At 37.9% G+C, this 15521-nt stretch overlaps 1 protein-coding gene across 3 annotated transcripts in view; it reads right to left on the minus strand.

Annotated features, from left to right (window-relative positions):
• Positions 1-2959: 2959 nt before the first annotated feature.
• LOC127661617 (E3 ubiquitin-protein ligase Siah1) overlaps positions 2960-15521 on the minus strand; it is a 40100-nt gene continuing 27538 nt past the window's right edge. For 2 of the 3 annotated variants that reach the window (XM_052152404.1, XM_052152405.1), the window contains one exon: positions 2961-5053. In XM_052152404.1, the coding sequence (XP_052008364.1) occupies positions 4203-5053 (851 nt within the window). In that variant the 3' untranslated portion in view covers positions 2961-4202. Of the gene's footprint in view, positions 5054-15521 lie in introns of all 3 variants that reach the window. The other variant, XM_052152403.1, reaches the window with a different exon arrangement.

The following is a 15521-nucleotide window of genomic DNA, read 5'->3' on the forward strand; positions in this document are numbered from 1 at the left end:
GTGAGAAACAGTTCAAAATTGATTTTTTTCTATAAACATATAAAATCTCCACTTTCACATCTGTAAGTCACATGTGGCACCTGTTTAGATTCACTTTCTTGTTTCTGAAGTCGAGTAGCCCTGATATAGATTATTATACATTCTGAGACTCTCAGCCTAAGAAACTGCTGAAAAATCACCACCACTAAAACAAATAATACATTTGCCAAAAGCTAACTTTTTTTCGTATTTTTCTTTTCTTGACATTATACAGTACATTTCTGAATGTGAAGTGGCTCCGAAAAACTGCTTTTGTTTTGTTTTCAATCATGTCAACTGTATGTGACAATTTATGTTCTGTTTAGTTTTTGTAAAGTCATAAGTGGAAACGTGGCATATAAGCAACACCAACATGATTGTTTAGGTGTCTTTAACAATTATGTTGCTTATATGCCACGTTTTCACTTATGACTTAACTTTTAAACACTATATTATTGTCTGTAAGAAAAACTAATATTTTTTATTAGTTTTATGTTTTTACTGATTGCAATAATATGCAGTGCATTTTTTAAATTTTTTTTATAAATTATCAAAATGGGACACTTCTGATTTGTCTGCCAATTTCAAAGCACTTGTTCAGTTTTGGTCATAATGCATGCATTGGAAAATAAGCATCTAAGCTTTAAAACGATTCCAATTTTGTGTTGGTCAATATTTTGATGATTATGTTTTTCTCGCTGGCTGGCCCGTTTGTGCTTAAAGGGATTATTGTAGCTCTACCCCACACATCCAATGTCGTTTCATTAATTGGATGCCAGGTTTGCCAACTTCTGACTCTAATCATCTTTTGTTGATGTAATTCGCCTAGGGGTTCACATTATTTTTCCAACCTATACTGTGAATCTTTGAATGATCTACTCAATATGTACAAGAAAAATACAATGTTTTGTGTTTTTAGTTAAAGTCAATTGTGTGTTTACTATTGTAACTTAAGATCAGACCAGATTTTAAGACAAATTTATACATAAATGCAGGTAATTCCAAAGGGTTCTCATACTTTTTCTTGCCAATGTATTTAAAGATTGTAACATTAGGAAGTCATTGATATACATTGTCAACTCATAAGATGTCTCTCTACAGGTAGGTGGCATAAAGGATAAAGTCTTGGCAGCTCACCAGGCCAACCTGAATTAAATCATCATCCCCAAGCGAGAAAGACTTGGGAGGAAATATCTGCTAATGTGCGAGATGACCTGGATTTTGTTTTAGCCAACACTCTGGACTATGTCCTGAATGCAGCATTTGAAGGGGGCTTCCCTTTGGCTGTCAATCATCCACAAGTTGATAGACAAACTAACACACACAAAGATGCAAGCCATTTTGTTCTCAAAGAGGATTTTAAACAAACTAGCATTTAATGTATCATCTGCAGTGAATAGCTTTTTGCCAATTAATTAGATTTAAATCCCTTATTCTTTTTCTTCTAACATTTTTAATCAAAGATAATCTATCTTTTGTAACAGTATAATGCAACTATATTCCTGTTGAACTGCCAATATAAGCTGATGTTGGCAAAGCTGACAATGAGCAGTTTATACTGTAGATAAGTAACTGCTCTTATTTTTAGAATATTGCATAGGATATTAATTGGGATTCTTAATAGGTGTAATATAACCATGTCAGTGTTCTTATGGTCTATATTTTTATCATTCATTAGTGTTAAAGTAATACAATTATTTCATGTTTATATAAATTTTAATGTATTGTGTTAAGCATGTAGAAAATTTCACATTAGCATATAGATTTGGTTATGATCTATCAAATTTGATACATGTAGTTCAAGATCTTATAATTTCCATTTAAGTTCATGTACAGGGTTCAAATAATGGAAATTATGCTTTCTATGTAGCATTATTCTAAATGGATATACATTACATGCAATGCAGTTTTCTATTTGGACACCCAAAATGCTGTAAAAGTAACTTACCATGGCATCTAATCCACATATTTTGCTTCAGTTTGTAGTTTTCATGAACACTTTAATTAGATGTTTTAAACTACCAACAGTTTACATTCGACATTTTGGGTAATAAGAACAATGAAGGCGTTCTTAGTTCTTGAATGACAGCTTTGCCCTAATTATGTAATGCTTGTTTGGAAATATCTTAAGATGTAGGTTAGCCAGTTTAACACATGATTGTCAGTTCCACATGGAGGGTAAAGATTTTTAGTATTTTGTAAAATTGCTCTAGATGCCACGTGTTTAAGTACCTGTTTGAATAACCTAAAGCAATATAAAACAACTCCGTTAAATTGGTTTGATTATAGTAGTGACATAGGAAAGTCATTTGCATTCTAGCAAACACATTAACACAGCAGATGCATGAGAGGATGGCAATTAGAAAGGCTAAATCAGTGCTTCAATTAGTGGTTCGCATGTGTAGTCTAATAAAGTAGCAGATTGCAGAGAAACAAATAATGCTAAATGTAAATAAAATGGAACTAACCACATATTCATGCATAGTTTGGATAGCTAAATAAATAGGATCATCTTTTAAAAAGGGAGAACACATAAAAAAAAAACAATTGTTGACATCATATGCCATGTCCAATGAAGCTGTAAAGAATTTTGGCACAAAATCTAAAAGCCAGACAAATTAAGCAGATACCAACCTAGACAGGTTGTCAAATATTTTGGGTTGCCACTTGATGTCCAATGATTTGGATCCTGAAGCAAAATCATTTGAGAACCACTAGCCTAGACACAGGGAAACCGATAATGCAGACATCAAGAATATGTCTAATTGCACAAGGTAAGAATAAAAAGAAAAGTAATGAATGAATTGTTAAGTATCTAGATTCTACAATTTGTTTGCTTTTGTCATATTCTTTGAGGATGACATGGAAAAACCCCCCCAGATAAAGCCAGCATTAGACACTGGAGGTAGCATCAAGTGTGCATTAGAATAGTGAGAAAACTCAAGGTATGAAAAAGATAGATTTATTTACTGGCAAAATAGAACAAAAACAAACAATAAAACTAAATAAAATTAGAAATCAGGACTAGCAACAGTACAATGTATCCACAGAGATGTTTGGCTTTGCTTCACCCTATCCTTGCAAATACAGAAATACAGACATACAAAGAACAACAGCAACAAAAATATTGACTTACAAAAAGAGAAAGACATCTGAAGAACAACACTATCTACAAACACTGAAGATTAGCCACAAGGTTACAACAGCCTTTTAATTTCAATTTCTTATGTCATTAAAAAAGATAATTATGACAATTTCATTATAATAACTGTAGTAATTGCCCTTGTTCCTATACTGATATTCAATGCTGTGTTTACTCCAGTTTGTAATGGAGGGGTTCCATATAAAATGTGTGTGGTCTCGCCCATGCTGTACAACTTTAACCCAGCTGTTAACAAGTTTAAAATGTGTCCATCATCTTTAAAGAATTTAGTTGCTTAAGAATTTTTGTAACATGGCTTGATTCTGTAAGTTCTGACTGTAACCATCCCTTCAAAACAAACAGGAGACACACTGCAGTGACAGGTAGAAACAAACGACTTCTAAAATGAAATCTGGACTTGTAACTTATCCAGTGGTCATGCACCAATTACCAGAACCTTTTTGTATCATACTTAAGGTAGGTAAAGTTAGCAGAGGGAAAAAAAAAAAAAAAAAAAGGATGACAAAATATTTTTGGAAATAAAAGTTAGTGTTTTATCTGAACTGAAATGCAAAACTTATTGGGAAACAAAAACAAAACGGAAACAAAAACTTGCGCCAAGTGTCGCACCTTTTGAGCAAACCAACCCCCAAAATTGATCAACATTCCCCAAACCCCGTAGAGCTCGGTGTGCCGTTGCGTCGTCCCAAATGCCACAATTGCAAATGTCCATGCCACAAAAGGCGGCTTTCCTATACCTTCAAGGGCAATGACTTTTGCTCTCAATAATGTACAATACATTAACTTATATAATGTTGTAGCATAAAACTGAGAACTTAGGAGCAAAGTCTGGTTGGACGTGCCAAGCTCCAAACAATATATTTTTTTTTATGATTACTTGGAACGTACAACAGCAAAAAGTTCCCTAGGTTTGCTATGCCCCAGTTCCCAATGCACAACTCAAGGTATCCTGCAGTGTTTTGAAATGTTGTTTGTCTGCATGTATGTATGCGTGTATTCAAGTATGCAAAGCTGTTAGTCCTCAGCACATGGATATAGTGACGTTGATGCCCAGGTTGCCATTCTCTGCAAACAGCTGAGCGATGGAGGTATCAAACACCAGACAGTCACTGTTCATTATGGCAGTGGCAATGCCCTCGTGGATGGAGCGTGGCGTGGCCTCCCAAGTGAGTCGCCGCCGGTGGCCATTCAGCTCAAGCCTATAGGCAAAGTTTTCCGCCTGTTTCCGTGTGCCGATCAGCTGCACAATGGCAAAGAACTGTTGGTGACCATCATATTTCTCCTGCTTCTCCAGCACAAGCATAAAATGGAAACCGAAGCATGACTGCATCATGACCCAGTCCACCGCCCCAGGGAGGTTGATGTCTGTTGCCAGGAAGACAATATCCTCACCTTGTAGTGTGGTTATAGACTTGTGCTGGTGCAGCAAGTGAGGCATGACAGCATCAAGCGAGCCCTGCCACTTGCATGATGCGCCAGGACACGGGCAAGAGTATGGCCGGAATTCACAAAGCTCTTCATGCTCGGCTTTGTCTGTATGCGGTAGGGTGACTTCGCAGCCTGATGAGGCATACTTGCAGGGGAACAGCACTGAGTTGGCTACTTTTTCCATAGCCAAATTGCGGATTGACCCAAGCGGGCCTCTGCAGGTAGGGCAGCAGGTGAGTTTGGGCCGACAGTTGCTACAGACCAAGTGGCCGCTCTGGCACTGCAGGATGGGGGGCAACACATAGTCGAAACAGACCGGGCACTCGAACAGACTGGCGAGGTCACTATTGGATGCCGTGGTGCCCGACAAGGTTGGGACGCGTTGAGAAGGAGGACACTTCGAGGTTCCCGTGGGCAGCGCTGTGGCAGTCTGGCGACTCATTTCTACAGAGAGAGAAAAGATGAAGAGAGTTGGAATGGTTAATACAGATGAAACCCAAAAATAATTAAGTGCATGCATTCTAGGAATGTGCAAAAATACACATTTTATTTTTCTTAGGGGTAATGACATAAGACACGTCCTGGTGTTCAAAAACAACGGAATGCAACAGAACATCGGGGGATCTAAACACATTATAAAAACATGACTATTTGTAACTTGACACACCATCTTAAATGCAACACATGGGGCAGGAGCTCAAAAATCAGTGCAGGTTAGGGTTAGGGCACTAACCTTAGTACCTTTATTTTTTTAACAAACAGTAAACATTTTAAACTGGAGCATCAGGGTAAAATGTGCACATTTCTGCTGATACACACTAAATCTATTTAGATCTAGATACTACATCTAAACAGAACTATGACAGGGTCTCATCAGTGCTATGAGCCAAGGAATGCCTTTTAGATATGCTCACCTGGCTCAGAGATATAGCTGTCTAGTGCAACCAATAAAGAAAGACTGCGTAAGGCTCGGGGCAGCTATTTCTGGCATGAGCAAACTGCACAGATCTTCATGTGTGTTTAAAGACAGACAGGAAGAGTTAACTCAGATGTCGAAAGCACATTTCTACTGCAGAAGGGTTCCTATGGCAACTAGCTGCAGTGAGCAGTGTGTATGGGACAACCTGTGGCTATGACGGTGGGACTAGGGTTCAATTATTCCCTGCTGCATGACAGAGAATGTGTGATCAAGCTCTAACAACCACCATACAACCTACATCTTTTAATAGGGAGCACAAAACCCAAATCAGTACAGCACAAAGGTGCGTACACACTGCCAGCGACATCACGCGCGACAGCGACTCAATACCATTCATTTTCAATGCGAGCACAGCGACTTCCAGCGACACGAGCTGTCGCGAACCTTGGCGCTAGATGTGGGCGTGTCCAGCGACGCGACAAAGTTGAGAAAAGTTCAACTTTGGAGCGACTAACGGAAGCGACAGCCAATAGGAGACGACGGGAGAGCTCACGTGATCTCTCTCTCTCCTTGCTGTTAGAAATTTTACAGTGCTCTATGATATGTCTCTTCCCACGTACAAGGACATTTTAAAGAAAAACACTGCGTGGAAAGGTGTATCTGAGATCGCGGGGATTTTATGGACCCAGACAGACCGACATTTGCATTTTCGCCTCAGATAAACAGCCACTCTGGCAAACAGCACAACTTGTTTCTCATTCATCTTTGATATAAAGCATTTTACTTTTCCCTCCAAAATGTTTGTTTTTAGTGGCAAGAAAAGAGATTCGCTGTCAACAGCAATGGAATGACATCCGTGAATGTCATTTATAAACGTTACTAGGCAACCAGTAGTGGGAACACCCACTAGCGACTTCACCGCCAGCCACTGGCGACCTGCAGCGATAAAGTCGCTGGCAGTGTGTACGCAGCGTAAGAGAGCAAATGAAAGCCCGTTTTCAGATTTAACACAGACATCAAATTAAGTGTAGAATAAAGGGACTAGAGAAAAAAAAAAAAAAAAAAACAAGAAACTGTGGCTGAATCAGAGTACAGTAAATCGTCTCTTGTGGAGGAATAAGGACAGTGCCAGAGAGGGGGCAGGGATGGATGGCGAGCGGCGCGTGTGTAGGTGGCATAGAATCTGCTAGTAAACACATTTGCTCTGATAAAGCCCAAGTATATTTAGCTCCCTCACTGAGCAGCTCTCTGGTACAACAGCGGAGGCCAAAATTAGCACAAGCACAACAGGCCTGCTGCTAGCACCACTTCCTCCATGCCTTTCTAGTCCTTTAGTCAAAGACCAAGGGTTCAGAGGGGAGAGAGAGAACCCTTTTGTTGCCAAGGGTATAATTTATATTTTTATTTATGCCTGGTTAATGTGATTAACATATTCTGGATCATCATCATCCTTGTCCTGGAACATCATTCTTATCTACCAATCATTGGCAAAAAACAACAACAACAACAACAAAAAAACACAGGTCCTATCAAGTTAAGAGTTAAAGTTTCAGAGATTCAGCCTTTACAGTGAGAAAGGACTATTTATGGTTACTGACTTTCATAAGTTGTTGCTGGCAAGCAAAATAGACTACTTCACCCAAGGATAAAAAACCATCTATCAGGAATCAGTTTAACAAGGGTGGGAAAGAGAATTCCAGAGTATCATGTTCCAACATAATATCTTTTTGTCTTTTCTTAGATGCTCTACAATATAGGCTAATTTGAAAGAGTTAGAGGCACTTCAATCAAATGTAATACCAAAAAAAAAAAAAAAAAAAAAAAAATACAATCTAGATTGTTTTTTTTTTAATCAAGCTATATGTATATCTAGATTGTGTGCCATTTGGCTTTAGTCCACTGTGCCAAAAGTGAGTTGCCTATACATTTTTTGTAAAAGCAATATTTGTCTGGAACAGCCTGAAAAGCACTCTTTCTGGAGAAATTATACAGCACATAAATAGACTTGACAGTAAAAAAAAAAAACCTGACAAGTAATTATTTTTTTTAAATATGAAAGTGTGCAGTAGCAGTCCTTGTAGCATTGCCGGTTTTCTTGGTAAGGTTCTTCACTCTCTGGGAATCAAAAGAACTGTGGCAGGTCTCTTTTCTCCAGCAGTGCTGAGCTGCTGTGTCAGTGGAAAGTTTGCAGTCCATCACATATAACAGGAAATCCTGGAACCCCAGATGAAGTGGTTAGAACTCGTTGTCAGGCCCTCTAATGGAGTTAAGAGTACAGAAAGCTGCAAGCCTACGGTGCCCGACTTGGGTTTAAAAACAATGCAATGCCTAAAACTGTTAGGCTTTTCTGTCTCAGGGAGACTGTTAAACAACATTAGGCCCGGTAACTTTAATACACAAGATTAATAGAGCCTGAGCCAAGAGATTAGGGTAGAATTAGTCCTGAGTTGTGACAGTCAATGGAGCACAACAGTGACCACCCATTTTTTCAACCGTCTGGGTTCTGAAGTATTTTCCCCATTAATTCTTCCATAGAATTTTAATAAAATACTTCATAAAAGAACCCAACCAACCAGCTCTGAGGTGAACAAAATCAAAACTTGTGTTGTGAGACAAAAATATTATTTCAAAATCAGACAAAGCCAAAAGGTACAAGTCTGTCAAACTACAATCCCGTAAAGCTTTGCGAATGATGTAATTGAATATAAAACTATAGAAATATATAAAACTATTTAATTTAGGTTGTTGTTTATAAGTATTGAAACAATATATTTTACATTTATTGCAAAATATCCAGATGTGTACAAATATATAAGTAGTTTGGGGGAAGGGAGACCAACTCAATTACGTCATTTACAGAGTGTAATGGGAGCGTGTGGGTTTTCGTTGCCCGCGGTTCTTTGATTAGTGGATATTTTTCTGATGTACCATGGGTAATATAGTTGTTTACCATGAATTCAGCTATCAAACATGACTTTTTAAACAATGAAGTTGTTGATGCCATCCATCCGCGTTATCTCAGAGGCATATACCATCAATTAAAAACCTCGTAGCTCACGGTAGAATGAAGTTGAGAACACGGACGGATGGCTTCAACAGAAGCCTATACTATTGATGAACTACCTCGTAGCTCATGGTAGGTCTCTAAAGTTTTATATGTCATCATTAAAAATCAATTCTTCTATGGGATATTTACTTCTGGAAGCAGATTGTTGCGCTCTGTTGAGCAAGTCTGGGCTCAAACCCTATAACACATTCTACGCAAGAACAGTTTCACATTCCCAGAATGCAATTCATAATGCAATGCATGTGCACTCTCACCATTGCCACAATGGCCACTACAGAATCTTGCTTAGCACAATAGTTTAAGATTATAGCACATATAGTGTATGTGGTTTTCTATTGTCAGTTTTCTCTTTCAGGTGAACTACTGTCAGAATAGATTTTTGCTGAGCACAATAGTTAAAGATTGTTAGTTAAACTGCCAACATGTTTATAGCTAGCTACCTGAATAACTAACATTAGGTTTAATTGCACAGACATTTAATAAGTGACTAGGGCTGGGTATTGCCAGACACCTCACGATACGATGCACACTGCAATGTCACGATTCAATATATTGCTCTACGTATGTCACAATACGATATATCATATCATTGTTCTATTAAAATTCACAAGATTTCAATTCAAATTTATTTGCGTACATTTCTGTAATAAAGTCCATTTTGCTCACATATAGTAAGAATGCTGTACAATTAATAACAGCATTAGCTGAAAGAATTTATTTCAGCTAATGCCGTTTTTTTATTTTTATTAATTCTACATTAAATAAAGAAGAGCAAATCATATACATGGAATCAACATTTAAACCCTAAAACCACCCCTCCACAACAAAAAACCCTGTGGTCACATGAGTATATAAACAAAAAAAAGCAAAACCACACACCCACCCCCCTAAAAAAACCTGACTCTACACCATTGCGTCTGGAAGAATGGGCCAAAATTCCAGCAGCTTATAGTGAGAAGCTTGTGGAAGGCTACCAAAAACATCTGACCCAAGTTTAACAAATTTAAAAAGGCAATGCTACCAAATATTAACAAAGTGTGTGTAAACTTCTGACCCACTGGGAATATGATGTAATAAATAAAAGCTGAAATAAATAATTCTCTCTACTATTCTGACATTTCACAGTCTTAAATGTAGTGATCCTAACTGGCCTAAGACAGGGAAGGTTTTCTATGATTAAATGTCAGGAATTGGGAAAAAACATTTGTATTTGGCTAAGATGCATGTAAACTTCTGACTTCAACTGTATCTGCTAATTCGACTTTTAAATAGGCAGGATTTCAAGCATGATGCAGCTTTCATAGGCAATGCACATCTGCTTTTGGAATGCAAGTCTTTCCTGTGTAAACCATCTCACAGGTTTCCACTAGAGCCTGACCGATAACGGATTACCGATATTGTGGCCGATATAGTTAATTTGAGCTGGAATGAAAACAGACCTTTTCTATGTGGATTGTTCACAGATTTTGCACCAATATCACTATGCAAAAGGTACTCAGAAGGTGGCTTTCTTAAATATTTTTATCAAAGAGTATTTGACAATGTTATAATACATTGTCACCAAATTCTAGAAATGAAGACTGAGAAAATAAAGAAATAAAAATACAATGTGGCAGGGCGGAGGGCGGGACCGGGTGTGTAGGATCACGACCCGGCCCCGCCCTCCGCCCTGCCACATACAATAAATAGCTTAATAAACATCAGTACTGTGTTTAGTATCAGTCAAATGCTGACCATTAAAATAAAGAATAAATTCAAATAAAATAAATAGCTGAATAAACATCAGTACTGAATGTTCAGTATTAGTCAAATGCTGACTATATTAATACCTCAGCGGTGTTACACCGTATTCTGCTATACAATTTCAGGGGAAACTTTCAACGGTGGAAACCCAGACTATGACAGGGCAGAGGGCGGGGCGGGGCGGTGATTCTGCACACCTGGTTCCTTATCAGTCCAATAAAGCATCCGAGAGGGATAAAGGCCGACTGCGGATGGTGGTGCGACAGAGAGAGAGATTGTTTATGGGCAGCTGACCGTTGTGTGTCGTTTCAAATTTTTCATTAAAATATTATTTATATTGCCAAGCCGGTTCTCGCCACCTCCTTTCCCTTAATCGCTTTACACAGACTTTTAAATATTACATTTTATAAATGCAATGATTGGAATTGTTCGGTTGAAGGGGGTACCAAACTGCGAATCCTGAACAAAACATTTTGGTGAATACAGGTTTACACTTTAGTTTCCACTCAACTGACAAGTGATGAAAGTAGCTACATGGTTGGCTAGTTAGCTATAAGCTTGCAGTCAGAGCAAAACATGGACTTTATTTACTTTCCAGCATTGCGTCTCACCTACTAGGTAACGACGTAGCATGAAATCAACACTCAGACACAAACCATCACCTTTCAATCTGCTACATTACTGACTGCACTGACAAACTATAGCTGACTAACATAAACAGATCTGATATGGTTGTCAGGGACAGGGTTATCTTTATATTAGTTATATGGAAAAGGGAAAATGATGGGGGTGATTGTTTATTAAATTTCCAGTACGTATTTCTCTTACTAGTTAGCAACCTACCGAAAAGACACCATTTAACACCGCACCTCTTAACTCCACCCTGTCTGCAGAGCCACCGTCAGCTCTGTAAACAGTGGAGCATGCTCTGCTGGGCAAACTAGATTATGACACCAATTCTAAAGCATTGTTTTCTGCATTATATGTTCTGAAATAAAGTTTTCATGTCTGCGCAAATCGGTAAACATATACGCCAAAACCGATATGTCGGCCGACAATACCGGTTGGGCACTAGTTGTCACCAAATAATAATCTTCCTGAACAGTGCATTCTCTTTAAGATGACTGCATTTTTTAATATACTTAAAAATGTTTCAAGTAAGAGGGCATTGATATCACTGACAAAATAGACACAGGTGTGGAAACAATTTTCAGACAGAAAAAAACATATGCAAGGTGTGAAATGGAGCTGTTCTGCCTGTAAATTCATACAGAACAAAGTTGAGTAACCAAGGTTACAAAACATCTACACTCCTGGGGAGAATAAAAAAATAAACAAAAAAATGGGCCAAGCCCAAAATGGCAAAACACCAAGCTTTTAATGGTCTTGATATTTCTGCTGGATTTTTTTCGTCATTACAGCAGAAACATAAAATTCTCCGTAATTTTGGGGCATACAGATAAGTGTAAGACATCATTAGAGACTATAAAGGGTTTACTTTTATTTGTGTACACTCACAATAACAAAACCTTGTGCTTTTGTAAAATAAAGAAAATAAAAAGGGTGAGCTGTAAGCAGTCTCTGGGTGTGAGAGCATATATCTGAAACAAAAATGAACTGAAACTCCATGAATACTTATCACACAAACATGAAACATATGTCTAAAGAAAGCTTAAAATGTCTACTTTTAAATAAAACAATTCAAATTTAAAAATATTCTCCTGCAATGTAATCTGTATGAAACAAAGCAATGTACAGTTTTCCTTGCTCAGCTAATTTCTCTAATGTGATCACACCCACCAGCAGAACACGCCATTCATACGCTAATGTGCCGAGGCGATCAATGCAAATGGAACACGCCCCCGACTGGGTCTTAAAAACAACAAGTTCCTTCATTTTTCTGCGCGTTTGAAAGAAAGCACGAAACACAAGTATGAAAACAAAGAGTTCACATTTTCCTCAGAAGAAGAGCGGGAACATTTGTATTTTGAAGAGACTTGATCCAGCCGAGAATACAATTTTGGACATAAAGTAATTTAGTTTTAATTAGTTGACATGCTATTTTATATAAACATGTACATATTTTACTAGTGGGACTGTTTCCAGACTTACTAGTCAGGATTCAGAGTATTGAAATATGTCCTAATAAGCAAGTTTTAGTTACATTTAAATTAGAGATACACCGATTGCAATTTTCTTGGCCAATTTCGATTTCCGATTTTTTGCAAGTGTGACCAGCAGATACAGATTTTTTCCGATTCGGATTTTCTTTCTAAGAACTATTATTGACCACATATACAAACAAAATCTACCTTTCTGCAATGCTAAATTTTATTTTCATAATAAAATTAATTATTAAACATTACAATTTCCCCAAAACTGCACTAAGTTACAGGATCTTCTCTCACTTAAACAACGCTCAAAATAAAGTGCTCTGTGACTAGAAAGAGGTAGAAATAACAATTAACTGCAAATGAGTTGCTTTATATAACAGATGTCACTTTATTACTCGTCTAACAAAACAATTCCAAAGATCTGAAAAACTGAATTGTTCAATACGCTCAACTTACGTTAGATGTCCAAATATCAGTTGTAAAACTGAGCACTGCTTCGGGAACGGCTTGCATACCTGTCAACACTCCCGAATTATTTCTCCCAAAAAAAACTCCCGTAATTTGTATAGCCCAAGGTGGTCCAGTTGCCAGATCTTGAATGAAACGCATCCTACTCACACAATCGACACATCATACAAATTACAAATCATTTATGACCACAATCTGGTAACCTACAACACATTTGCGCTGTTGATATCTGCGCAGGTAGTAGACGCGGGATGTTAAATCAAGCATCACTGGTAGATGGGAGAGAAAGACTCAGCTGGTGCTCCAGTGAAAAAAACAAAATATACATGTTAATTTAACAACAGCTGGATGGAAGAATTGAATTTCATATCCCGAAGCCATACCGACAATACAGGTCGACCGATATTGTTTTTTTTTTCAGGCCGATGCCGATCTTTTGAAATCCGGGTCAGCCGATGGCCGATTAATGCTGACGATTTATTTTGGCCGATATGTGCTTGTTTTTAACCTCTTATTTGAACCTTTTATTTGAAAGATAAAATGTAACAAATAATTACTTAAGATAGACAAAATTCCTCAACAAATACATTTATTGAACACTTGACCAATCTGCACTTGTACACTTAAATTAAAAACGTATAATGTAAAAACATATTGTATAAATAATGTATAACAAATATATTAAATAAACAAAGCAGGTGTTACGAACTGCTCCGAGACACGTAAGGTTGAGATCCAAATGCAGCTTTAATTAAGGGGCAATCCAGACACATAATCCAATATTCAGAGCATCCAAGAGAAGCACAGGCATAACTAGGGATGGGTATCGTTAAGGTTTTAATGGTATTACTACTCTTACCGATACTGCTTATCGATCCGGTACTTCAACGGTATTCTTAATGGTTCTTTTTGTTATATATATATTATATATTAAACAAAGATAAACAATTACACAAAGATAAACATTATATAGGTTAGTAGACCTTCCTATATTTCAGGAAGGTCTACTAACATTACTGTTCAGGTGTGGTCTAAAAAGAAATCTAATAAAGTAATCAATTGTAAAATAACACTGCATAGTTTATCATTATTTGTTGTTTGATTCGCAGTAATGGCTCAATCGTCAGCATGTTCATTAGACAGCTTCCCCTTTAAGACAGAGTTCAGATATAATAGGCTCCTGAGGCACACTATTTCCATAACTACGTCCATTTAAGACATAAACTGTGTTTAAGTGAATCTCCGGTCGTTTTGACATATTTTTGTGTCTAGTTGATCGTTTAGACGCGCACATGAAACCCAAAGTAGCCTATTCTTTGCTTGTCTCGTTGCTGTCTGTATCGGAGCGCGCGCGCCTCCTTAGGAACGGTATCTCTCGCGCGCTTTTTATTATTAAACGTAGCTAGACTGCATTTTAAACAATCATCGATCGTGCTGATTCTGACGTTAAGTTTGAGTTTTAGGGAGAAATGTCAGTGCACCGCTGTGAAGGGAAGGAAGTTGTGCTAGACAGAAAATCTAAGGCGAAATCTAAAATAAAATCAGACTAATATCACAGATCTAAACCAGGCTACGTTTGAATGTTTAGTTCTGTCACTCATTATGCAGGGCTCGTGTGGTGTTCGCTGTGGCACCACATGAGAGCTCGCTTGCTCTCTCTCTCTCTCTCTCTCTCTCTCTCTCTCTCTCTCTCATCACAGACAAATGGTTTCATAGAATTATTATACGTAGAAATGGCTGGCGAGATAAAATAACTCTCTCTTTATAGCAATAAAGAATGTATTTTCTTAATTTCTCCAGTACCGACAGCAGAACCGATAACGTCCGAGCTTACCAAAGCCAGTCCTTCAATAGCCTATAGTGCGTTGGTATCTTTTTATTACTTATTTCTCTGCATTGAGTGACAACCCTCTCAAATATAAGACACACAAACAGAACAAATAAAAGTCTCCGATTCACTGTCTGCAACTGCAAAATTATTGCTTACTTATTGTGACATGATAGCAACCCTTCTGCTGTGATGATGCAACTTCAACTACGCTATCAATATCCAAAAGTAGCCGTTGGCAGTAACATATCAAAAGTTTTTAATTAAATATAAAGAAGTTATACAAATTTAATCCTTACTGTTTTCTCCAAGGAACTTAGCTCCTTCCTTAGGCAGTGGATGAGGTCTGCTCACTCTGCTGGAAAATGACTCTAGGGGCAGTGTGCCTCGAACACGTGTTCCACAACAACACTAGGCTGCCCACAGATGTGCCTGCCTAATAATCGGCTTGATATACTTGGACATTGGCCGATGCTGTTAAAAAATGCCAAAAAAAAAAAAAAAAAAAAACTCTAACCGACAATGCCCACGCCTTTTGCAATGTGTGTTGCACTGATTTGAATATCGGACACGGTGGGAAAAATTACGTCACTCAGCACATTCAATCACAACGGCACAATTTGTATAGTTATTTAGCCTGCCTCTGCCATCCAGCACCCCACTTCCCCTCTCCCGGATTTGTGCACCCAAATGTTGACAGATAACAGGCTGCGTGTGTGACATGACACGAGATTAAACAACTCTGGCAACGTGATGTCGGAAAATAACCACCT

This window comes from Xyrauchen texanus, chromosome 21, assembly GCF_025860055.1.
Source record: "Xyrauchen texanus isolate HMW12.3.18 chromosome 21, RBS_HiC_50CHRs, whole genome shotgun sequence".
Classification (NCBI taxonomy): Eukaryota; Metazoa; Chordata; class Actinopteri; order Cypriniformes; family Catostomidae; genus Xyrauchen; species Xyrauchen texanus.